Source organism: Hippopotamus amphibius, chromosome 9, assembly GCF_030028045.1.
Source record: "Hippopotamus amphibius kiboko isolate mHipAmp2 chromosome 9, mHipAmp2.hap2, whole genome shotgun sequence".
NCBI lineage: Eukaryota > Metazoa > Chordata > Mammalia > Artiodactyla > Hippopotamidae > Hippopotamus > Hippopotamus amphibius.
In genome coordinates, this window is record NC_080194.1 from 107,255,696 (window position 1) to 107,281,106 (window position 25,411).

General features: G+C 41.2%; 1 protein-coding gene across 5 annotated transcripts in view; it reads right to left on the reverse strand.

Annotated features, from left to right (window-relative positions):
• Positions 1-25,411, reverse strand: part of LOC130859952 (general transcription factor II-I repeat domain-containing protein 2) — a 50,025-nt gene that overhangs the window by 5,096 nt on the left and 19,518 nt on the right. For 2 of the 5 annotated variants that reach the window (XM_057747566.1, XM_057747570.1), the window contains exons 4-13: positions 23,057-23,176; positions 21,417-21,600; positions 21,239-21,267; positions 19,737-19,791; positions 19,380-19,423; positions 15,543-15,620; positions 6,323-6,379; positions 3,733-3,795; positions 2,428-2,505; positions 1,442-1,525 (exon numbers count right to left, since the gene is read on the reverse strand). In XM_057747566.1, coding sequence (XP_057603549.1) covers positions 1,442-1,525; positions 2,428-2,505; positions 3,733-3,795; positions 6,323-6,379; positions 15,543-15,620; positions 19,380-19,423; positions 19,737-19,791; positions 21,239-21,267; positions 21,417-21,600; positions 23,057-23,176 — 792 coding nt within the window. Of the gene's footprint in view, positions 1-1,094; positions 1,256-1,441; positions 1,526-2,427; positions 2,506-3,732; positions 3,796-6,322; positions 6,380-15,542; positions 15,621-19,379; positions 19,424-19,736; positions 19,792-21,238; positions 21,268-21,416; positions 21,601-23,056; positions 23,177-25,411 lie in introns of those variants that run through there. The other 3 variants (XM_057747571.1, XM_057747567.1, XM_057747568.1) reach the window with 3 other exon arrangements.

Below are 25,411 nucleotides of genomic sequence, written 5' to 3' on the forward strand. Positions count from 1 at the left end.
AACCGTGCTTTATCTTTAATATTAAGATTTTAAAATATATCAAGTGACAACATTGATGATCAGCCATTACTTTACTTTCCAGCCGAGCTAGGATGTATGAATAATTTTATTGATTTTGCGATTAGTAATGGGTAGTATAGCAGTCTCAGTTTCTCTACCCATGAAGTAGGGATTATCATAGTATATACCTGAAAATGATTTTGTGAGGATTAAATGATTAATCACATGTCAAACACTAAAAACAATATTCAGCCATGGTAAGAAGTCAGAAGTAAAATAGCTATTATAATTATTTTTTAAATATTTAAAAATTATTTTTTAATTGTTATAATTGACATAATAGTTTTGGGTATAGAACAATGATTTGATAAAGATAGCTATTTAAAAAAAATTTGCATTGAAGTACAGTTGATCTACAACGTTATGTTAATTTCTGCTGTACAGCAAAGTGATTCAGTTATACATATACATATTCCTTTTTTAATATTCTTTTCCATTATGATTTATCATACGATATTGAATATAGTTCTCTTGTGCTATGGAGTAGGACTTTGTTGTTTATCCATTCTATACATAAAAGCTTACATCTGCCAACCCCAACCTCCCACTCCAGCCCTCTCCCAACACGCCATGCCCCCCTTGGCAACCATCAGTCTGTTCTCTGTGTCTGTGATTCTATTTCTGTTTTGTAGATATATTCGTTTGTGTCATATTTTAGATTCCACACAAGTGATATCATGTGGTATTTGTCTTTCTCTTTCTGACTTACTTCACTTAGTATGATAATCTCTAGTGCATCAATGTTGCTGCAAATGGCATTATTTCATTCCATTTTATGGCTAATATTCCATTGTATATATGTATCACATCTTCTTTATCCATTCATCTGTCGATGAATGTTTAGGTTGTTTCCATGTCTTGGCTATTCTGAATAGTGCTGAACATAGAGGTGCATGTATCTTTTTGAAATATAGTTTTGTCTGGATATATGCCCAGGAGTGGGATTGCAGGATCATATGGTGACTCTATTTTTAGTTTTCTAAGGAACCCCCATACTGTCCTCCATAGTGGCTGTACCAACTTACATTCCCACGAATGATGTAGGCGGGTTCCCTTCTTGCCACACCCTCTCCATCATTTATTATTTGTAGACTTTTTAATGATGACCATTCTGACAGGTGTGAGGTGGTACCTCATTGTGGTTTTGATTTGCATTGCTCTAATAATTAGCAATGTTGAGTATCTTTTCAGGTGCCTATTGGCCAAAAGATAGCTATTATTATTATGTACAGTGTTTCCATGTAAAAACCCTTCTTCAGTAAAAATATACACTAATTTTGATCACAGCTCCTTTACAGAAAGATCAATTTCTTAGATAATCAATTAGAGAGAAATATTTCAAATGTATAACATTTGGATATGTAACAATGTAAAAACATACCAAATTTTCGGCTAAAGAGGTCATTGACTTGTTCTCTTAGTTGTTTTATTTTTTCAATGCTTGATAATCTTTCCTTCTCATTATCTAAAAAAATTAAAAAAACAAGCAAACCAGGTTTATTCATGCATTTGCCCCCAGAAAAGCTGTTGGAGGAAACTCCTGTTAGCACATGAGAAAGCACTTTACCAGACTTATCATTCAATTTAGTTTTAGCAATAATTAAGCATTTTGGAAATTCGTAAATTTAAGGCATAATAAATGACAGAGAATTTTCCAAATTATGACTCTGTGTAAATAGAAAACATACTACTTTAGGGAACATTTTCAATATCATGCAAGATAAGGATGTCCACTTTCACCCCTACTCTTCAACATTATAATAGAGATCCTAGCCAGTGCAATATGGCAGGTAAAAGGGAATAAAAGGTATGTACTAGGATTAGGAGGGAAAATTTTTTAATACTTGAAATTTTTGTTCTATTTAATTTTGAATAACTAAAGCAATTATGTGGTTCAAAATTCAAGAGATATAAACTAGTACAACATCGTGAAATGTCTCCCTTTCATCCCTATCTTAGCTCTCAAGTTTCCTTCTTGGGAGGATCTATGCTATTAGATTCTTTCGTATCTCTCCAGTATATTCTACATACACCTATTCAGAAAAGAAGATACATTTCACCTCTATGGCCAATTCCAATTCAGTGGTAGCTGGTGCTTGGAGTTGGCTGCCCTAAGGCGTATTTTCCAGGAAATGCACCCGGGCAGGGCTGTGAGAATCAATATGTCTGATAAGGTACGATATAGTAAGATATTCAGTGTGCAGCAATTGGCAGCATACTTTATGTTCCGGAATTGTCTTTCCATAGTTGACAGGGTGAACTAAGCCAAAAAATAGCTCCAAGAGACTAACCCATGTCACAAAGTGGTTAAATATAACAAAATGAAAAACATAATCTAAACTATGATAAAGTCACAGAATTCCATACCTGGAATCGTCACTTGAACGATGTTAAGATCTTCAACACCTGCTGCAGAATTTGTAATACTGGATGAATTGGTGTTTCCTTAAACAGAAATTGAAATTTAGAACTTATAGAAAATTAGGCTACTGCTCCTCTAAAACTCAAATTGCCACTTTGATCAGAAGGCCAGACTAGGGACTTCCCTGGCAGTCCAGTGATTAGGACTCAGCGCTTTCACTGCTGGGGTCTGGATTCAATCCCTGGTCAGAGAACTAAGATTCTGCAAGCTGTGCGGCATGGCCAAAAAAAAAAGAACAGACTAAATTTTTAAAATTCCAGAGAACATTTAACTGTATAATAATGAGCTGGCTTGGCATTAATTGATATTTGAGTCTCTAGAGTTTAATGTCGATGTCAAAGGGGAAAGGGCGCCATGGCTTTTATTTAGTTTGTAGCCCCTGATACTTCAGTCAGTCTAATTTCATTTAAAAAGAAGGGTGTTTGAAAACATATTTCCTCGGACTTCCCTGGTGGTCCAGTGGTTAAGACTCCAAGCTCCCAATGCAGGGGCCATGGGTTCGATCCCTGGTCAGGGAACTACGATCCTGCCTGCCACTTGGCCAAAACAAACAAACAAACAAAAACAAAAAAAAAAAAAAAGAAAGAAAGAAAGAAAAAAAAGAAAAAGGAAAAAAGCTACTTTGTTGTTATTCTCAGTTTAAAGGTGGGGAGGGAGGAAATAAGACATACAGATGTATCCAAGAGGACACTTAAGCAGCAGATGTCCTATGAGAAATGATGTAACAGACAGTCAAGGAAAGGCTGGGATGGGGTTGAGTAGTAAAAGCATAGTTGACATTATCATGGTTTCTGGTCACTTAAGTTCTATGTGAGAAATGTAAATGAGCCTGTCTAGTCCTTTCTGAGGGACTCAAAGTTCAGTTCCTGTGTTTTGTGAACGATTAAACCATTTGGGTGTTTGAGATTCTGCATCTGAAGAGCAAGACCTCAAAGGGACACAAGGAGACACACCATCATTCTTCCCCCTTCCCCTTCATTCTTCCCTCCCTGCTTCATTCCCCCCGCTTCGGGCTTCATTCTTTCCTCGCTGGACCGAGCACAGTTTGGCCTCACCCTGGTCAGGGCTAATGTACACAGCCTGACTGTTGTCTGGAAAGCCCAGAGCACTGGGTAGCTGATGGGAACATGGGTTGCTCTGGTCATAGTTACACACACACTGAGTGCAATCTTTTCCCCACAGTGATCCTTTCAGAAAAAATGAAAACTGTACTTAGCCATGTGATTGTGGCGAGGTTTTTGGCAACCAACCTTCAATTTTCACCTCAGCTTCAGGATCCTCACTCGTTTCTGAAGGGAAAAGCTGAGTAGAATCTTGAAAAAAAGAAATTTCAAAAATGACATTCATTGTTATGTATTCTCATGTTCCAAATTGTACTGCTCCTATACTCAAAAAGTCGCTTATCCTGGCATTTTCAATACAGTTCCTATTTCATAAACTGAGGTATAAACACAAAGGTAATTTCAATTTTAAAAGGGATAATAGGGTAATAAAGGATAACCTTATAAGGGGTAAGGGGGGATAAGAAACTTTCAGATATTATCAAATAATATGAAGTTACCCACAGTAACGGACACAGAATATCCTTCTGCTTGAGCTAATGGAAGGCACATGGTCACAGTGTTTTCTGGTTGTCATTGGGAATTACGGGGATTAAAAAAAGCCATTCGCTCCCCTCTTATCCTGCTAGCAGCCCCCAGGTGATTCATGGCCTATTATTATATGGTGCATAATTGAGTTCTCTGGTGGATAAGGATGATGACACGTACATTAAGTTCTACATACAGACAAAAGCCTGGCTAGATTATCTCACCTAACTTTGCTTCATTTTAGAAAAATTTGTCAACGCTTACATTAATTGTTAGTAAAAGAAGAAAGACTAGAATGCAACTGTTTTGATATTATACTATCGTTATGTAGGATGTAACCTTGGGGAAAAATGGGTGAAGGTACATTGGACGGCTCTGTACTATTCTTGTAGCTTCTTGTGAATCTATAATTCTTTTAAAATAAAAAGCTTTCAGGGAGTTCCCTGGGGGCCTAGTGGTTAGGATTCCGTGTTTTCACTGCTGTGGCCTGGGTTCAACGCCTAGTCAGGGAACTGAGATCCTGCAAGCCGTGCGGAGTGGCCAGTAAAGAAAAACAAACAAACAAACAATAAAAGGACCGACATAAAATAAAAAGGTTTTAAAAATCAAACAAATGCAACTCTATTGTAAACGGGCTTCCCACTATATCCTGGTAATAAAAACAATCTCTTTAGAAATGAACTATTTTGAAGGCCAACATCCAATGAAATCTTTCTGATTCTCACTCAACACCAATTCTACAACTGACTTCTACACAGGTTTTCTTTCTAAATACTATCCATCCATTGAAAAAATGACCAAACAATACCTTAACAGGCTTTAACAAAGGAAAGTAAAATGTCATAAGGGAGGAACAGATTTAAACTAAATTCAAAATAATTGTCCTCTCTTACATCCAGAGAAGGTCAGAGATTGAGTTGAAGAACTGGAAGAATCCTGACACCTGATACAGCATGGATGAACCCTGAGGGCATTACGCTTAGTGAAATAAGCCAGTCACAAAATGGCAAATACCTGATGATCGCACTTACACGAGATACTGAAAGTAGTCAAATTCGAAGAGACAGAAAGTAGAATGGAGGCTGCCAGGAGGGGGGATGGGGGAGGGGGGAGTTGTTGTTTAATGGGGATGGATTTGCAAGGTGAAAATTTCTGGAGATCTGTTTCACAACAATGTAAATATATTCAACACCAGTGAACTGCACACTTCACAGTGGTTAAGAGGGTAAATTTTATGCTATGTATTTTTTAACCACAATAAAAATACATAATTTAAAAAAATAAACAAGAGTTAAATAATGACAGAGTCAGCCTGTCTTCTTGGTTTTAAAGCTATGAAGTTCAAAATGACTACTTTCCTGAATGAATCAACAATTCTAAGACTGGCCTCTATCATAGTATGTTCTCTGGCAAAATCTGCCAAAATTCTTTTAGGTCAGAGACATGGACAAATTGCTCAGGGGGAGGTTGGAACCATCCTCTACAACAAAAAATTCTAGACTCCCTATGATGCTCAGGTTTTATATACAAATGGAGGAAAGTATTATCAAGTTGTACCTCTGATTCAAGAATTTCTTAAAATTCTGGACTTCCCTGGTGACACAAAGGTTAAGAATCTGCCTGCCAATGCAGGGGACACGGGTTTGAGCCCTGGTCTGGGAAGATCCCACATGCTGCGGAGCAACTAAGCCCATGAACCACAATTACTGAGCCCATGTGCCACAACTACTGAAGCCCACGAGCCTAGAGCCCTGCTCTACAACAAGAGAAGCCACCGCAATGAGAAGCTCGCGCACCGCAACAAACAGTAGCCCCCACTCACTGCAACTTGAGAAAGCCCATGCAGCAATGAAGACCCAATGCAGCCAATAAACATATAAACAAATTTATTTTAAAAAAAAAGAATTTCTTAAAATTCTATTCAACTCTGCTCAAAAAATTTTGGCATGCCCATCAAGAAGACAAAATGAAATAAAGTAACAAATGGCATCAGTGTGACGTCTTCTTACCACTTAACTTCTATATCCAGGTGCTTAAAGTAGAATCACTTACAAATCAGAAGAGTAAGAGAGTGACAGAGTTCTTAATACATTACATATCTTAGGACGAAGACGCAGCCACTTCTCTAATAGTACAAAGAAGTACAAAGGAAGTTGCCTTCTATATTTTCAGATATGTGTGTTTAAAAGAGTGTATTCTCTGCAAAATACTGTAAACTAAAATGAGAGAGAGAATGCCTCATTTTTCTAACCTTCCATTGGTAATTCCGTGTCTATTACTTCAGTGCTCACAGAAGAATGATAGCTCTCTGAAAGGAAAGCAAACAATACATAAAAAAGGCAGAAATACAAATTTTAAAAAAGAAATCATTTAAAAGAATGTAGATAATTCAAGACCTGCACAGGAATATACATGAAATAATTCAACTCCTTAAAATCAGATTCACATGAAATGATCCTTTCTTTACTTTTCTTTGTTATTTTATCTGTGCTTGGAACATTTTCAAACATAGAAAAGCAGAGAGATGGCATAATGGAGCCATGTGCCCATTCCCCAGCATCAAGTCATCAGCCCACGTCATCCTGTTTTATCTGTGCCCACCCCACCTCCACTGGTAGTTTAAAGTGAGTCCCAGAATTCAATGTGCAAATACTGCGTACCTACAAGTAAGGACATCTCTCTTCTGTTAGCATCACCATGATATCATGATGACCCCCCCGAATTAACAATGATTCTGTATCAACATCTCATATCTAGTCATTTTTCAAATTTCCTCAATTGTCTCATAAATGTCTTTTTTAAAAAAAACTTTATACTGGAAATAGTTTTAAACTTACAGAAAAGTTGCAAAAATAAAACAGTGCAAAGAAGATCCATCTACCCTTTACTCAGATAACATAATGTTAAGAGTTTACCCTGTTTGTTTGTAATCTTTGTCTCTCTCTCTTCCCATCTATATAGAGAGATAGTTGTATATACACATACTTTTTTTTTCTGAAGCATTTGAGGGAAAGGTACATACATCATGGACCTTTATCTCTAAACACTTCAGTGACTATTTCCTTAGAATAGGCATATTCTTTTATATGATCACAGTATAATTATAAACTTGCAAAATTTAGCATTTGAGACAATTTTATCTATTCTACCATTCATATTCTAATTTTATCAGTTGCCCAAATGTCCATTATAGCTTTTCCCTTCCAGTATGGGATCCAGTTTTGGGGTCAGGTCTTGTTTTTAGCTGTCATGTCTGGAATGATTTCCTTTAATCTGGAATGGTTCCATAGTCTGTCTGTGTTTTTTATGGCATTGCCATTTTTAAAGATTTGAGTCCCTCCCTTCCCCTCCACACTAGAATGTTCCTCATTTTGAGTCTGTCTGATGTTTCCTGATGATAAGACTCAGGTCTTGCATTCTCAGTCAGAGCACTGCCTAGATGATGGTGTGTCCTTCTAGATGATGGTGTGTCCTTCTCAGAGTATCACATCCACAGGCACCTGGAATTTGGGGCTGGCAGGCTTTCATGCTGATACGGCTCATCCTTCTGTGAAGAAATAAACCACCTAGAGGCCAATATACAGAGGCCATCTTTGGTTCATTTGTAGAAAACCATGTAACTTCAACGCTGCATCATCAAACTGGTCAGGTTGTGCAACACGTAGCCACAAATGCAACAAAGATCAAATTGCTTAAACGTAAAAGCAAGTCACGCACCCATGTTGAATCTCATTATGTGACCTTACCAAACAGAAGTCGAGTTAAATATTGGTAATTTAAAAACAAATTAAAAAAACAAAAACAAAACCAAATTGCCTCTTGTTAGGTACAAGCCTAAGCAACAAGATCATGTTTACATTAAAAAAAAAAAAACCAAAACACAAAAAATCCCAGAAGTAGGCCAATGCATTTCTTTTTCTCCTCCTCCATTTCAAAAAGTAAAAACAAAAAACAAAAACAAACAGAAAAACCAACCCAGAACTAAATATCACACACAATAAATTCAATGTAGATTAACTTTAAAATACTGACATGCTCTGCAAAGTGGACGTGGAGGAAGAGACCTCTGAAATACTTCAAATGAGGAATTTTTTGAAGGATCAGTTTTTGAAGGACCTGCTTTGGAGCACAAATTTCGTCGTCAAATTTGGGTTAGAGATATGGATTCGCAGCCATTCCATAAAGAGAAAAGGCAAAGTTAAAAATGAGTGGCGATGAAATTCTGACACCTGCTACAACACGGAAGAACCTGGATGACATTACACTTAGTGAAATAAGCCATTCACCAAAGGATAGATACGGCCTGATTCCAGTTATATGAGGCACCGAGAACAGGCAAATTTATAGAGACAGAAAGCAGAATGGGGGTGGCCAGGGGCAGAGAGGAAGGGAATGCAGAGTTACTCCTCAGTGGGGACAGAGTTGCTGTTTGTGATGATAAAAAAGTTCTGCAGATGGATGGTGGTGGTAGTCACACAGCACTGTGAATGTGCTTAATGCCACTGACCTGTGCATTTAAAAGTGGTTACAATGGCAAATATTATGTCGTGTATATTCTACCACAATAATGATTTTTTTTTTTGGCCGTGCCGTGTGGTTGGCAGGATCTTAGTTCCCCAACCAGGGATCGAACCGGGGGCTCCAGCAGTGAAAGCTCTGAGTCCCAACCACTGGACCGCCAGGGAATTCCATGATAATAATTTTTTAAAAAGAAAATGAGTGATAAGATGACTAGTATCAATTTACCAAGAGGATGAGTGCTCTCTGTTAAATTTATTCACAGTTACAGCGAAAATATTCCTGGTCTAAAGTTCTGACAGAGAAAACCCTATATATTGAATGGGTATCGAATGTGTTCAAAACGATCTGATAATCAGTCCTTTCAAGTCAAAATGAATCACAAATTTTATTTTATACAGATGATTTATACAGATTATACAAGTTAATCTTACATTGAATCTGCTTTTTAAAGAGATATAATTCACATATCATAAAATTCATCCTATTAAAGTGTACAGTTCAGTGGTTTTCCATATAGTCACAAGGTTGTACAACCATCATCACTATTTCTAGAATATTTTCATCACCCCCCCCAAAGAATCCCTGTGACCACTGGGGGTCATTCCCCACTCCCTTCTCTCTTCAGACTCTGTAATCACTAATGGACTTTCTGCCTCTATAGATTTGCCTATTCTGGACATTTCATATAAATGGAATCATAGCATATGTACCTTTTTGTGTCTGGCTTCTCTCACTTAGCTTGTGTTTTCAAGGTTCATCCATGTTACAGTGTGTATCGGTACTACATTCTTTTTAATGACTGAATAATATTCCATCGTATGGATAGACTGCATGTAGTTTCTCCATTCATCAGCTTATGAAAACAAAGGATTGTTTCCACCTTTTGGCTATGAAGAATAATGTATACATTTTTGTGTCGACATATATTTTCTCTTGGGAAAATGTAGAATTGGGTATATATCTAAGAGTGGAATTGCTGGGTCATATGCTAACTCTTTGTATAACATTTTGAGGAATTGCCTGACTATTCTGAAAAGCAGCAGTACCATTTTACAGTCCCACCAGCAATGTATGAGGATTCTAATTTCTCCACGTCTTCACCAACACTTGTGATTGTCTGCCTTTTGAACATGATCCTAGTGGGTATGAAGTGGCATTTCGTGATTTTGGTTTCCATTTCTCTAGTGATTAATTACATTGAGCATCTTTTCATATGCACGTTGGCCACTTTATATATTCTTTGGAGAAATGCCTATTCAAATCACTTGCCCATTTTTAAATTGGGTAGTTTGTATTGTTATTATTGTGTGGAAAGAGTTCTTATATATTCTGGATGCTAGATTTTTATCAGATATATAATTTGCAAATGTTTTCTCTCATTCTGTAGGTGGTCCTTTCATATTTCTGATAATATTCCTTGAAGCACAACAAGAGTTTTTAATTTTGGTGAAGTTCAGTTTATTTTCTTCTTCAGCTGCTTGTGCTTTAGATGTCTTATCTGAGAGACCACTGTCTAATCCAAGGTCACAAAGATCTATATCTACATTTTCTTCTAAGAGCACTATAGTTTTAGCTTTTATACTTAGGTCTTTGATCCATTTTGAGTTTATTTTTTTATATGGTGTGAGGTGGAGGTCCAAAGTGATCTTTTTTGCAGGTGGATATCCGGTTGTTCCAGCACCATTTTTTGAAAAGACTATTGTTTCCCCATTGACTAGTTTTGGGCACCCTTGTTGAAAATCAATTGACTATAAAGATAGTGGTTTATTTCTGGACTCTCCATTCTGTTCCATTGATTCATATGTCCATCCTCATGCCAGTACCACGGAATGTTGATAATGACAGCTTGTAGTAGGTTTTGAAATTAGGAAGTACACATCTTCCAACTTTGTTCTTTTCCAAGACTGTTTTGGCTCTTTGGGGTCCCCTGCATTTCCGTATGAATTGTAGGGAAGTTTTCCAATCTATGAACACAGGATGTCTTTCCATTTATTTAGTTCTTTAATTTTTCAAGACTTTTGTAGTTTTTTGTTTGTTTTGTTTTGTTTTTTAATAAAATGGTACAGCCACTTTGTGTGTTTTTTAAAAATATTTATTTGGCTGCACCAGCTCTTCGTTGAGGCTTGCGGGATTTTTAGTTGCGGCATGCGTGTGGGATCTAGTTCCCTGACCAGGGGTTGAACCCAGGCCCGCTGGATTGGGAGTGTGGAGTCTTAAACACTGGACCACCAGGAAAGTCCCTGTTTTGTAGTTTTCAGTGTACAAGTCTTGCACTTTGGTTAAATTTATTCCTAACTATTGTATTCTTTTTGATGCTTGGGTAAATGGAATTTTTTAAATTTCAGTTTTTGATTGTTTATTGCTAACAAATGGAAATACAATCGATTTCTGTATATTGACCTTGTATCCTACAACCACACTAGACTCATTTATTAGCTCTAATTTGTGTGTGTGTGTGTATTCCTTGGGATTTTCTATACACAAGATCATGTCTCTGCAAAACAGAAATAGTTTTACATCTTCCTTTCCGATCTGGATGCGTTTTTTTAAATTTTCCCTATTTGCCCTGCCTAGAACCTCCAGTACAATGTTGAAAAGAAGTGGCAAAAACAGACGTCCTTGTCTTGTTCCTGGTCTCAGGGGGAAAGCCTTCAGTCTTTCATCATTGAGTGTGCCGTGAGCTATATAGGTTTTCTGTAGATGCTCTTAATCAGTTGAGAAAGTTCCCTTCGCTTCCTAGTTTGAGTGCTTTTTTTTTTTTAATCATGAAAGGGTACTGGATTTTGTCAGATGCCTTTTTCCTGCATCTATAGGGAGAATCGTGGGTTTTGTCCTTTACTCATTATGTTGTTACTGCATTGATTGATTTCCATATGCTGAATTAATCTTGCCTTCCTGGGATCAATCCCACTTGGTCATTGTATGGTCAGGCCATTCAAGATGGCTGTTCTCCTGCTCTCTGTACATCCCCTGCGCGACCAGTCCCTGCTTTACTCACACGACCACCCAATCCTCTTAATTATTGGGCTTAATTAGTAACTGCCTACGTGCTTGCCCCCTGCCCCAGCTGCTGGTTTCCCTGGTAACTGACGAGCCAACCTGACATCAATTCGCCCTATAAATGGTAGCCGCCTCCTCCTCCTCCTCCTCCGAGTAGCAAAGGTTGCTGTTACGTCCTGCCTGCTGTTTGCCGCAGGACTTTGCTTCAGGTGTGTAAGGTCCCCTGTCCAATAAGCCACTTATGTCTCTGTCGCTAGGCTCCTTCTTTGGTCTCGAGGCTGGGCAACTACAAGTCTTGCAGGCCTGTGGGGTGCAGCCCAACAGTCATGATGTATAATCCTTTTTATATGTTCCTGGATTCATTTGCTAGCATTTTATTGAAAATTTTTGTATGTCTATAGTTTTCTTGTGTTGTTTTTGTCTGGTTTTGGTATCAGGATGATACTGGCCTAACAGAATGAGTTGAGAAGTGTTCCCTCCTCTATTTTTTGTAAGAGTTTGTGAAGGACTGGTGTTAATTCTTTAAACACTTGGTAGAATTCACCAGGGAAGTCATGTGGTCCTGGGCTTTTGTCTGTAGGAAGTTTTTCAATTACTAATTCAAATTTTTAAAAATAAATTTATGTATGTATGTATGTATTTTTGGCTTCATTGGGTCTTCATTGATGCCCAAGGGTTTTCTCTAGTTATGGCAAGTGGGGGCTACTCTTTGTTGCAGTGCTCCGGCTTCTTGTGCGGTGGCTTCTCTTGTGGAGCACCGGCTCTAGGCATGCGGGCTTCAGTAGTTGCGGCACACAGACTCAGATGTTGTGGCTCACAGGCTCTAGAGCACAAGCTCAGTAGTTGTGGCGCATGGGCTTGTTTGCTCCTCAGCATGTGAGATCTTCCCGGACCAGGGATCGAACCTGTGTTCCCCTGCATTGGCAGGTAGATTCTTAACCACTGCACCACCAGGGAAGTTCCACTAATTCAAATTCTTGTTATGTGACTAATCAAATTTTGTGTTATATCTTTAGTCAGTTTCAGTAGTTTGTCCATTTCATCTGGGTTACTCGATTTGTTGGCGTACAGCTGTTTAGTACTTGTGATAAGAGATGCCCCCCCAAAGATATCCAGAAGCTGTGAATATATTATATTACATGGCAAGGGGCAATTAGGTTGCAGATGGGATTGAGTGTGCTCATTGATAACCTTCAGAAAAAATTATCCCGCATTATCCACCTGGGCTCCATGTAGTCAATCTACGGGGTATTTAAATGTGGAAAAGGGAAGCGCAAGAGCCAGTGTCGGAGTGGTGTGATTTGAGAAAGACTATGCTAATTCCTTGACCTTGGGCTTCTGCATCCACGTTCTCTTGGCCTGGAAGGCTTCTCCCCCACATCACGCAGTGTCAGCCAGGAAGAAAACAGAATGGCACTGATGCTCTGACATCCATCAAAATCAAGGAAGCCTGGATGCAGTATATCTCAGCAAAGCTTGTACTGTGCAGTCTTCATTTCTGGGGACCCTGGAGATGGGGTTCCTGCACATGTAAAAGACCTATGGGACTTCCGGGGGCTTCACATGGGCCAAGATGTGATGTGTACATGTGTGAATGTGTGTCAGGGGTCTTCTGAGAGATCTGTGTTGCAGATGGATCGTGAGGTCCTGGTGGGGGTAGCTTCTGAGCACCTGTGACTGACTTCACTGGGGGCTCCCCAGGGGCCAGTTGCCATTCTGAGCAGGTCACGTTGATTGTATTTCTGGATTTAAAAATGTCTCCCTTACTTAAAGGATATAGAAAGACATCAATACTTCAGCATGGGACTTCCTGGGTGGCGCAGTGATAAAGAATCTGCCTGCCAATGCTGGGGACATGGGTTCAAGCCCTGCTCTGGGAAGATTCCACATGCCACTGAGCAACTAAGCCTGTGTGCCGCAGCTATTGAAGCCCACGTGCCTAAGGCCCGTGCTTCACAACAAGAAAAGCCACTACAATGAGGAGCCTGAGCACCACAATGAAGAGTAGCCCCCGCTCTCAGCAACTAGAGAAAGCCCGTGAGCAGCAACGAAGACCCAATGCAGCCAATAAATAAATAAAATAAATAAATAAAATTAAAAAAAGAAACTTCAGCATGTAAGTATTTAACTTAAATGGTTACAAAAATATTCAGTACTATGGAATACAGTCTGTGATGTCAGGCAGTTTGGAATTTTTTGGCATCAAGAAGGAAGCCGTTCTACAAAGATCTGAATAGTCCTGTCATTTCCAAGCGCAGCGGGAGAAAGACTATAAATTCACACATTTAACGTAAATGTTTTTCTTCAAATAATGTACTTCTTTTTGAAAAGTTAAAATAGAATGATTGCAGGTACATCTAATTTATTTATTTCACTGATGACTTTCGGGGCAGAATCTGTAAGCATCCTATCCCTGACCGCACACGGTTTGATCAACACCAAGGTCATTTAAGTTCAAATATATATTCTTGGCAGTCAAGACAGAATTTAATTAAAAGTAGTTTGTTCAAAACAACAGTAATTTAGAAACAAATGTTACACTGATTCATCATGAGGGTCACACTCAATTCAGCGAGCACATCTGAGTGCCCAGGATGTAAAAAGCCCCGGGCTTGGGGCCCTAGGGCGGGAGTAAGATGCTGTGTGACCTGCCACTAGCTGAGGGAGTCCTCGGCAAAAGAATAAATAAAACACAGCAGGTCACACTAAATACTGGAAGCTCCCTGCAGGAGTTGAGATTCTGATTGTGCCCAGACACAAGCGGGGAGACTCCTCAGAAGTCTGCAGGGCAGGAAGGGAGTCACGGGGAGGGATCAGCTTATATAAGAGCCCCGTGGAAGGCAGATTCAGGGCACCTTTAAGGACTCACAGCTGTGTCTGAAGAGCCAAGGGAGGGTGATGGTGGGGGAGGCAGATGACATAGGAGGGGAGACCAGAAAGAGCAGCAGGAACGTGGAAGGAAACTGGGACTTTACAGGTGACAAGGATCCACAGACAGTGTGAATGGGGGAGAGAGGTGGACAGATCTCAGTGTTCAAAGAATAAATGAGTGGGGGTTGTGGGATGGATTGAAAAGAGCTGTTCTGCCCAGACATAAGGAGATGGGTCACAAGGGACAGGCCAGATGGGGGTGGAGGGGGTGGGGCGGGGCCCAGGACAGCGCAATTACAACAGAACTGCCATCGGCCTCTACCTTTAGATTTTTTGAAACAATTTTTTAGTAAACCTTTCAGAGCTATGTAATGCTGCAGAAAATTTTTCAAAGTTATGCTTTTGTAGGAAACATTTCCAATCTGATAATGTTTGAGGATGTAATTGCAAATGGTCCTGCACTCGGCCTCCGTTCACAGGGGAGCTGGAAGATGGAGAAAGGATCTGAACCCTGTACGGCAGTCATAGCAACACGATGGTGCCGTATCATCAAGCTGACATCACTCTGGGCTCCAGCAGGACTCTGGTCTTTGGGTAGAGAACCAAGCCGCCCAGCTGCACACACCACCCGCCTGTGGAAAGTCTGTGTATTTGGTAACAACTGTCTTCTCCCCATGGAACTTGTATGCTGTCAGTGAAACAACCATTAAGAAAAGGCACTTGAATTTCTTAACTCACCTTCATCTCTTTTAAACTCAATATTTTCTCAGCAACTCAGGGGACAGACTGGACAGAAGAGGATTAAGGTGGGGGGATATTTTAGAACACATAAAATAACATTTAATAGACAAACTCAAGTAAAATGCAGCCTGAAATATCTTTACATTCACATATGCCTAGAATCACATGGATTCAGGCTAAATATCAATTTATGACTGTAAAACTGTTTACCCTAATGGCACTGTGCTAGATCCTGGGTAAATGTACATGGATCTTTATGACTCTTTTTCCTGGTGCTAATGAAAATTTTTCATCACAGATAACTTCTAAAGGAGAAAATTATTATAAAATGGCATTACCTTGCATGTTATATTCATAGTAATTAGGGTCTTCTGATTCTTTCTTGACTGACACAACTGCTGCTTTCAGTGAAATGCCTTTGAATGCAACGGAAATGATAAAATCACGTGTTAGGCTAGACTCACCAACAGAGATATGATAGGCTAGTGTTTCTTCTAGGGTCTGTTTGGATTAACACAGCAACACTGCAATCAGCAAAAGAGCCTGTAGCTCATGCACTAGGAACAAGTGGTTTATCCATATAAAAATATAAATATAAAATAATAAAACAACATACAGCAAAGAAGGAAGGGAGGAGAGATGGGTGGAGGGAGGGAGGAAAAGAAGGGAAGGAGAAAGAGATCTAGTTCCCAGTTTGGGGAAATTTTTCTTTTCAAGATGGCTGAATATGTACATGCATTTATGTGAAATATTGTAAATATTCTTCTGCAAGGGGGCCCGAATTGGCACAGATAATCTTAATTTACTTACTATAACGAAATGAATTTCAAAACCTGGGAAAACTGCATTAGTAAAACCAAAGGGCTTTATCAGGGAAAGGTGTGGTAGATGGCAAAAATTAGCCACAAATGTCTCCCATCCCAGTATACACACCTGTTTGCAATGTAACTGTCCCACTCCTATTTTCCAGCAGTGGAAAAATACTCCACCTTTTAATGCTGGGCCTGGCCATGTGACTTGCTTTGGCCAATGGGCTATAGGCAGAGGCTTGAAAAGTGCTTCTGCATCAGAGTCTGCTGTTTTTGGAACAGAGTTGCCGTGTTAAGGAGCCTGGAGGATGTGAGACCAAGAGGAGAGGGAGGCCCAGCTCTGCCAGCTGAGGTCTCGGCCCCAGGAGCAAGGCCAGCCCAGACCAGAAGGATGGCCTGGCCAACATAAAGAAGTGTAAGAAAGACTAAATCATTGTTTGAAGTCACTAAGTTCTGGGGTGCTTTTTAATACAGCGATAGATCACTGATACTGAAGTATACATATAATTTAACTGGGCAAGTTAATAGGAGCAAAAACAGCGACAAGCTTGGGATATCACTGTTCAGCATTAATTTACAAGTTCGGGGGTGGGGGAGGGGTCTTCTGAAAATCTTTAACAGCTCTGTTGGCATAGGGATAGTGAGAATGGGTATTTAAGAACGTGATTTTCAAAAAGAAAAATTTGTTAAACTGAGGAACAGAATGGACATGGACGATGGCCATGCCGGTGAAATGGAAGATAAAGTTGAGGAAATCGCTCAGAAATGGGACAGAGAGCTTAATCAGATAGAAAGATTAAAGGAGAGGTCACAAATGGAGGTCTACTTATGCATAAAAAAAGAAAAAAGCTATTTTTGTGTTTGTAAGTGATTTTTGAAAGCATTTTCACAGATTGGTTAAGAGCTATTGCCCTTAAAATGGGGATGGAATTTGAAGTGCAGTGAGATTTAAGAGAGATGGAGTTTTGAGAGGGGAGAGTGAAGAGGAATTTTACTGATTACTACTTATTACTAGGTCTGAATTTTTGTTTTAAACATGTATAACTTTTGTAATTTATAGTAAAACTTTACAAGTTCCAAGTCGATTAGGCACTAATAACTCAACTAACAAACATTTGATAAATATGTGACAGCTGGGCTGTCAAAGAAAAATTCCTCTTTAATGCAGGCAATTGAAAGCAGATTTGACGGTGCTGAATGCAGAATGTGTTTGAAATGCTAATGAAACAGATTTGCTTCAGCCTTTCCTCAAAATAGGAGGGGGGAGGGGGAAATTCAAAAGTCAAAACCATGTAAACGTTCTGTGCAGCAAGTGCTACACAAACATCACAGGAAATAAGGCCAATGGATGGTCAGCTCACAGAAGCCTGCAGGCAGCTGGAAGCAATTCGTGTCATGAAATCCACAGTAGAAAGTCACAATATCAGGGAGCTTGTTTGAAGGGAATCACATCTCCAAAGAGAGGCCTCAACAAAAGAGGCCTATTTTAAGGCTGGTGGGAAACACTCAACCACCCCATAGCTGGTTAGGAGGGAAAGGGAGACGGTGGGGCCGTGGGTCCTTGAAAGGCACCCTCCCCACCCCAACCCTGGGGAGAGCTGACAACCTCTCACTCCCAACCCACTTGTTTTCCCAGAGTCTGAGAGGAGACTGTGGCTTGGGTTTTCTCTCTTTTTTTTTTAAGGCACATGAGCTTAGTTGCTCTGAGGCATGTGGGATCTTCCCGGATCAGGGATCAAACCCGTGTCCCCTGCATTGGCAGGATTCTTAACCACTCCGCCACCAGGGAAGCCCAGCTTGGGGGTTTTGAATTCTCTGTGACCAACAAAGATGCAGGTAGAACGTATCTGAGCTTGGAAACACATCCAGGGCTAAGATGAAAGGGGCAAGCGTGTACGGCATGCCAGGTGTAAGTGGGATGAGGACTCCACAGCTGAATTCTATTAGCTGAAATACTTGGCTCCTTTTTGTTGACTTGTGTTGGTTTTACCTAGAATAACTAACATGGACAGGCACTCTTACTTTTCAGACTACGACATTTAAGGTGGAGCCTCTACCAAGCACATGTTTACATGTGGACACAAGTGACCCTGGCGTATGACAAGGGAGGAGTCAGGCTACTCCTGACCCAAGGAACTGGGGAGGCAGCTGAGCATAAACCACACCGGACACCTGCAGCGCTGGTGCTCTGACCTCCATTTCACTGGAGGTCAAGGCTCTCTCTGCCTTTTCTCTACGTCTTTTCTTAATATTGAATAGTTTTCGATTATCTCAGATTTAATTTTAACTTTACATTTGGAACGATTTATTTATTTCTAGGTTGCTTTTCTAAACATTATTAAATTCTAGTTTTCCTCCCTTATAGCCAGCTTGTGTTCACCTTTATCTTTTTGAGCTTTGAGTTTTAGTTTTACGTGCTTGTTTATTTTAGGTTTTCTAACCTTTCTACTTCTAATGCTTTCAATATTTTTCCATCCTTTGATTCCACATTTGAGTTTTAACATTTCTTTTTTTAACCTTTAACATTTTCCCCTCTGATGCCTGCCTGCCTGCCTTCCTTCCTTCCGAGGAGTGGGAGAGGCAGGGACCGGGGTGTTAACTACTCTCATTCCTCAAAGAGGGATTTTTTTTCCAATATACATTGTCATAGAAAAGCATGTCTATTGCAGAACATTTAGAAATGACAGAGTGTAAGAGAGCAATAAAAGAGGCTATGTCCAAAAATAAAAACACTGCTTTATTCATAAATCAAATTCATAATTCCAACTGTGTATTCAAGACTTTTTACTCATTTAGCAGTCAGGTTCTCATTTCCGTATAATTAAAATAATACTTTGTCTACAAATATATCTACTTGATAACGTCTTAGTAGCTAGTATTTATTGAGTTAGAAGGCTTTTTTCTAGATATTTGAGTAAAATGATTATTCTGCAAATAAGACCTCAGTTGAGGTTAGTTAATGCCCTATCCCCATTATTTTGTTAATTCTTTGGGATTTTCTACCCAAATATGGACCAATATATCATCTGCAAATTAAAGGCAGTTTTAGTTCATCATTCCCAATCCATATACCTTATATTTCCTTTTCTTGTCTTATTGCATTAGCTAGGACTTTCAGTATGATATTGAAAGGGAGTGATGAGAGGGGACAAACCTTGCCTTGTTCCTGATCTTAGTGTGAAAGATTCTGGTTTCTCACCATGAAATATGTTAGCTGTACGTTTTTTGTAGATTTTTTTAAATCAAGTTTCGGAAGTTCCCCTCTATTCTTAGTTTATTGAAAGTGCCATTTTTAAGTGAAACAAAAGAAAGGAGTTAAATAATGACCTGCTGGACACTTGATTCTACAAGCATCAGTGTACATACCAGAATCTTCCATGGGTTCAGTCTTCACACTGATGGGGGCACAGCTAAAAGGAGAAGGGAATGCTGGTCAAGACAGGCAGGGTGAGAACTGCCCACAGGCATCTGGACACACTGAATCCAGTGCCCGGATCTCCACACCATCATAGCTCCCCTCCCCCCATCCAATTGAATGCACAGCTACCCCAACTTTAATTTTGTAACAAATTATTAAGAACTTTAAAGGTGTCAATGGAATATAGTCTCATAACTCTAAACATCCTTTTGAATAAAGAATATGTAACAAAATAAGACATTCCATAGTCTAAAAGCTAATACACTGGGGTTAGATGTGGACTTAACTTTTTATTTATCCCTTACCTTTCACTTGGTGATGTCACTGATCTCTCAGCATCTGTTACCACCCCAGGCCCACCTGTGCAGGAGTAAAAAGACACACGCTAGCCCCTGTCTGCACCTTGAAATATGACAACATTCAAAGGCATATAAAGGGAAAGCGAGTGCAAAGAGAACAGAACTCCTGGCTCTAGGTCATCATGGAATAGCAACGGAGGAGAGACCGCCTCACAGCAGCCCCTGGGTTCTGGGCCATCTGTGTGGGCAGAATGAGAGCTGAGCGGCAGACAAGGGCAGGAGGGACCTCTGGCAGGTTACTAAGCCTCCTTGTGCCTCAGTTTCCTCCTTTGAAAATGGTGGTTGAATGAGGATTGATTAATACATGCAAAGTGAGTGGAACCATGCCTATTACAGAATGTGTCAGCAGCTGCTATCATTATTCTATAGCGACCTTCTTCAATAAGAACATCTTCTATAAAGCCACTTGGGAAAACAGTCACCTGGTCACCTGCCACCCTTCACCCTCCAGTCCCTCCTTTAAGGTGAACTGGGGGACCCCAGGAACTCACAACTGCTCCAGAAATACTAGCACTGTAGGTAGCCCACGTGCAGGAGTGTCTCACTGCCCTCTGTACTCCAAGGTGGGCCTTGTGGACGGTGAGACCCCCACCCACCCTGGCCACTTGGCTTCTGTACCTATGTAGGCTCAGCATAACACCCTCTTTAGACCTGGTCTTTCATGAACCTTTCATGACCCAAGGTTTCCAACTACACTGCAGAATAATAATCTGAGAAAATAAGAAGTGGGCCTAGGCGCTCCTGGTAAAATTACCTTTTTTTTTGGTCCCTACATCATTATAAGGAGATTACGAGGGATCCTGGGTTCCCAAACGTGGTCTCAAACACCCTGCTCATAGCTTTCTACCTGACCACATGGAATGGGCTTCCCGGGGAAACCAGGCTGTTGAGACCCTGCTTATCCTGGGGGCCAGCTCCGCCAGGAAGCTCTTCTGACCACACAATTTAACCCCTTCCCTGGGCTCTCAGGGATTTCCCCCATGGGTCAGGCCTGGTTCTCTGAACAGTCCCTTTCCTTCTCCCAGACCATGCATCTCAGAGGCATGGGAGCGGTCACACAGCCCAGACCACTCCTGAACCCCACAATGCCTGGCCTGTGGCTGGTGCTGAAAGACCAGGAAGTCACCCCAGCATCCTCACACTACCGTGCACGTGGACAAGGTAGGTCTCCTGCCCTCTGAGGCCTGGATGCAGAAGCTCACTGGCACGCAGGCTGGGAGGAGGGTGGCGTCTCAGCTCTCGGGCTGGATGTGTGTGTTTCCCTGAGCTGTAGTCCCTGCAAACATCACCACTGCCCCCGGCCCCGGGATTAGAGGTGGCCTCCTCAATATGAGGAAGGCAAAGCATAAGCAAGCTTTAGAAAGTGCCAAACTTGCATTTGAACTAAGAAAAGCAGAACTGATTTAGCAGTCAAGGGAAGTCACCAAGTATGAGAAGCTGTCACTTACATAGCTGATTGGCTGGACACAGGAAAGGTCTGCAAGAAAACCAACACTGTTACCCGACATGAACATACAAGAGAGACAGATGAAACATTTGAGTAACCAACTTCTAAATGTAATGGGACAGAATTAACTGGAATTAAGCTGTCAGTTTAGCGGTTAGGAGGGGGGTAGAGCCTGTCACCTGTTGATGATAAATGAAATCCCTGCTTTGTTCTCCAAAATCCACTTCAGGGTTGCGAGGTCATAGTTCTCAGGGTGTTGAAAGGGGACCCCTTCCGGGAGCCCCTGTACCACCACGGCCGCCTGGTCCCTCAGCATCTTCTCATAAGGAACAGGCACCATCGCTGTCGTCCCCAAGGCTTTGCCTAGAAGCAGGATGTCTTTAAACAATTCGAGCATAAAACCCTGACAGTCAATTTCAATTAGTGTCATAAACACAGGTGGTAACAGTTGGCTCTGAAGTTTATTAAGAGCCTAAAGTGTCTTATGCCTCTATATCTCAAGTTCATCAAATTTCCAACCAAAGGGCCAAAAGAAAAAGTATAAAATGTTTTACTTAAAATCTTCACATAAGAGAAAACAGGTTGCATAATCTATAAAAATATTGCATCGCTATGGTGTACATCTGAAGTCAACTATATTTCAATAAGTAAATTAATTAACTAAAAATAATCTATTTTCAAAAGAAAGGAAATAATAGGTCTTCTTCTCCATTCTCTTGGAGATTGCATAATTCAGGGTACTCACCCTGGTGCACCCAGGGCTGCAGGGAAGGAGGATGAGAGCCCGACCCAAAGCTTAACTGTCCCTGTGCCACGCTGTACAGATCAGGCCAACTTGCCTGTAGAAAGCTGAGTCCACAAGGCCTCAGGGCACCACCAGGGGCATGTTGGTCTCTCTGCACTGGCTGACCAGCCCCGAGGTGCTGGAGCTCCGTTTCTCATAGGGAAGTGTAGCCTGAGACCCTAAGATCCCTTATGCTGGGGGGTCCCCAAACTCCAAATGCTCACAGGGGCTCGCAGGTCACATAGATGTGTGCAGCTGTCTAGGAATGAAGACCCGGGCCCTAAGATGCTAAGGCGTTTCTATCACAAGTACAACACCGGCAGACTTCCTTGTTATCTAGTTTTTTTAAAGTACTGTGTAGGTATTAAAAAAAAAAAAGAAATCCCTGTCTTCATGCCTGTGGGAAGACAGCGGGTAGGTGGGGAGACCAATGAGGATGAGGCTGGTATGTGAACCAACCACGAACATCTGTAATAACTGTGTGGCCGTGGGAGGGGGCTCCGCAAAGACTGAAGGCTGATGAAGGTTCTGAGGGGCCGGGAGAGACCAAGTTGTCTTCCGTAAGAAGACATGATCTGGTACTTAAGTGGCTCTTGCCCTGATAAGAATGTGGATTTTTCCAACGTTGGAGACCGTCTAAATAGTCATGTTGGGGACTTCCCTGGTGGCACAGTGGTTGAGAATCCGCCTGCCAATGCAGGGGACACAGGTTCGATCCCTGGTCCGGGAAGATCCCACATGCTACGGAGCAACTAACCCCATGTACCACAACTACTGAGCCTGCATGCTGCAACTACTAAAGCTCATGAGCCTAGAGCCTGTGCTCTACAACAAGAGAAGCCATGGCAATGAGAAGCCCATGCACCGCCACAAAGAGTAGCCCCTGCTCGCCACAACTAGAGAAAGTAACGAACACCCAACACAGCCAAAAATAAATAAGTTAATTAATATTAAAAGTTATGCTGATAAAATGATCTCTAATACTGTCTTCTGTAGTAAACTATTCAGAGAATTAATGCTTAAAGGGAGCTTTACCATAACAAAAGCAGAAATAGTCCTCAACTGCTTTTCTGAGTATTTCTGTCTCTCCTGAATTGATCTGCATCCCATTGGCAGGGCCTGGGGGTTTCACCTCCTGCAGCCCTTCAGCAACGCCTGTAAAGAAGTGATCAGTACAAAGTCAGTATCCAAGTACCCGTACTGTACGTTTCCTTACCGTCCATGCTTCTGGTACTGAAAGGAAAAAGGGGAAAGAAAGGGAATAGACATAAAACAGGATCTTTTGATTAAAAACACACCACAACAACAAAGAACAGGCTATTTATGATGAATGGGATAAAATAACACAGTGATCATCTCTGAAATGAATATATTGATAAACTTAAGTAGTTCAACATACAAGGAAATATTAGTAGTTCAAAGGAAATGATAACGGAAAGTTATTTGCTGGGATTTCCCTGGTGGTCCAGTGGTTAAGACTCTAGGCTTCCGCTGCGGAGGACGCAGATTTGATCCCGCATGCTACGTGGGTGGCCAAAAAAAAAAGAGAAAATTATTTGCTACCCAGTCTTCAAGTGACAGTCACTGTGTAGGAAGACCCTCAGCACTGGGCAGGTTCGGGACCAACCCGCCAATCCGCTGCTACTCCAAAATATTTGAAACTGATCATTTTCATCGGGGTTACAAGACAGAAACCACACATTAATTTGAACAGTGAAAGCTTAATAAAAGAATCATTAGTCTGTCATACAGAGTGAAGTAAGTCAGAAAGAGAAAAACATTGCATATTAACGTGTATATGTGGAATCTAGAAAAATGGTACAGATGAACCGGTTTGCAAGGCAGAAACAGAGACACAGATGTAAAGAACAAATGTATGGACATCAAGGGGGGAAAGAGGGGGTGGGATGAATTGGGAGATTGGGATGGACATAGATACACTAATACGTATAAAACAGATAACTAATGAGAACCTGCTGTATAGCACAGGGAACTCCACTGTACAGTAGAAACCAACACAGCATTGTAAAACAACTACACCCTAATTAAAAAAAAAAAAAAAGAATCCTTAGTAACAAGGATTAACTGCTAAGGGGTGATGAGAACTCTAAACAGTAAACAGGTAGCAGAGAGCAGGAGCCACGACTCCCACTAGGACTAAGGGAGGGAGTAATCCTGGAAGAGGGTCCCCCCGGGGGCTGAGATCCAGGCCTCTCTGGGGAGAGGCAGAGTCCACAGGGGTGCCGCAAGCTGGGGCTGGCAAGCAGGGACCAGCTCTCTGGAGGTGCCAGTGGAAACTGCTGGCAAGTAGTCCATGGGGTGCCGGCAAGATTTGCTGTTGCAGGGAAGCTGTTCCCAGGGGTGGTGGCAGAACCCTGGAAACCACCTGCGGGGTGATGCCAGCTGAACTTTCTGGGAGGCCCCTCTCTCAGGCAGTGGCCGAACTAACTCCCTGGGAAACTGCCTGTGAGTGTGGAGCCCCTGAGATTCTCTGGAACTTTCTGGGACTTCTTTGTGATTTGCTGGGAAGCCGACCGGGATGCCAGGGGAGCCAACTGGACGCTGTGTGCAGCAGGAGTGCCCCTGGGAATCCTAAGTGCTGTTGGTCACCCCATGCTGCAGGTACAAGCAGGTGAGAACCCACTGGAGATGAGAAGAGAAGCGCCTTTCTCCTCCAGGGAATTCCTGAGCCTCCAAGGTAGGCCCCATGCCAGCTGCCAAGGGAGAAATATTTCCAGGGTCCAGCTCCAGCATCACAAGGCAAAACAAAGAAGGGTGAACTTGGAATAGAGAGGCAGTAACTTGAAAGCTGACAAAGCAATTTCTTGGGCCAGAGAGGCTCATACAATGGAATTATGTTCCAAGGTCAAATGTAAGGGGAAAATCGTGCACAGACAAAATTATATCTAAAAACCCTCAGATAGATAGCTAGTGGGAAGTTGCTGCATAACATAGGGAGATAAACTCGATGATGGGTGATGACTTAGAGGGCCAGGATAGGGAGGGTGGGAGGGAGTCGCAGGAGGGAGGGGATATGGGGATATATGTATAAATACAGCTGATTCACTTTGGTGTACCTCAAAAACTGGTACAAGAGTGTAAAGCAATTATATTCGAATGAAGAGCTTTAAATAAATAAATAAAAATAAAAACCCTCAGACATCCTGGAAGTACAGGATATATAGTTTTGTGTAAAAATTCTCCAAAGCAATTCTTAGGCATGTTTGCCTTTCAGAACCAATTCAGCTAAAAGAAAGAAGCAGGTGAAAACCTATGTGTGTTTGGTCATTCAAACAATTTTGGCCCATAGGGAAAGTAAGAGGTGAACAGAGTCAAAGAGAATTGACAGTATTGCCTGCAGGTTTACTCCAGGGGTCAGTGAACTACAGC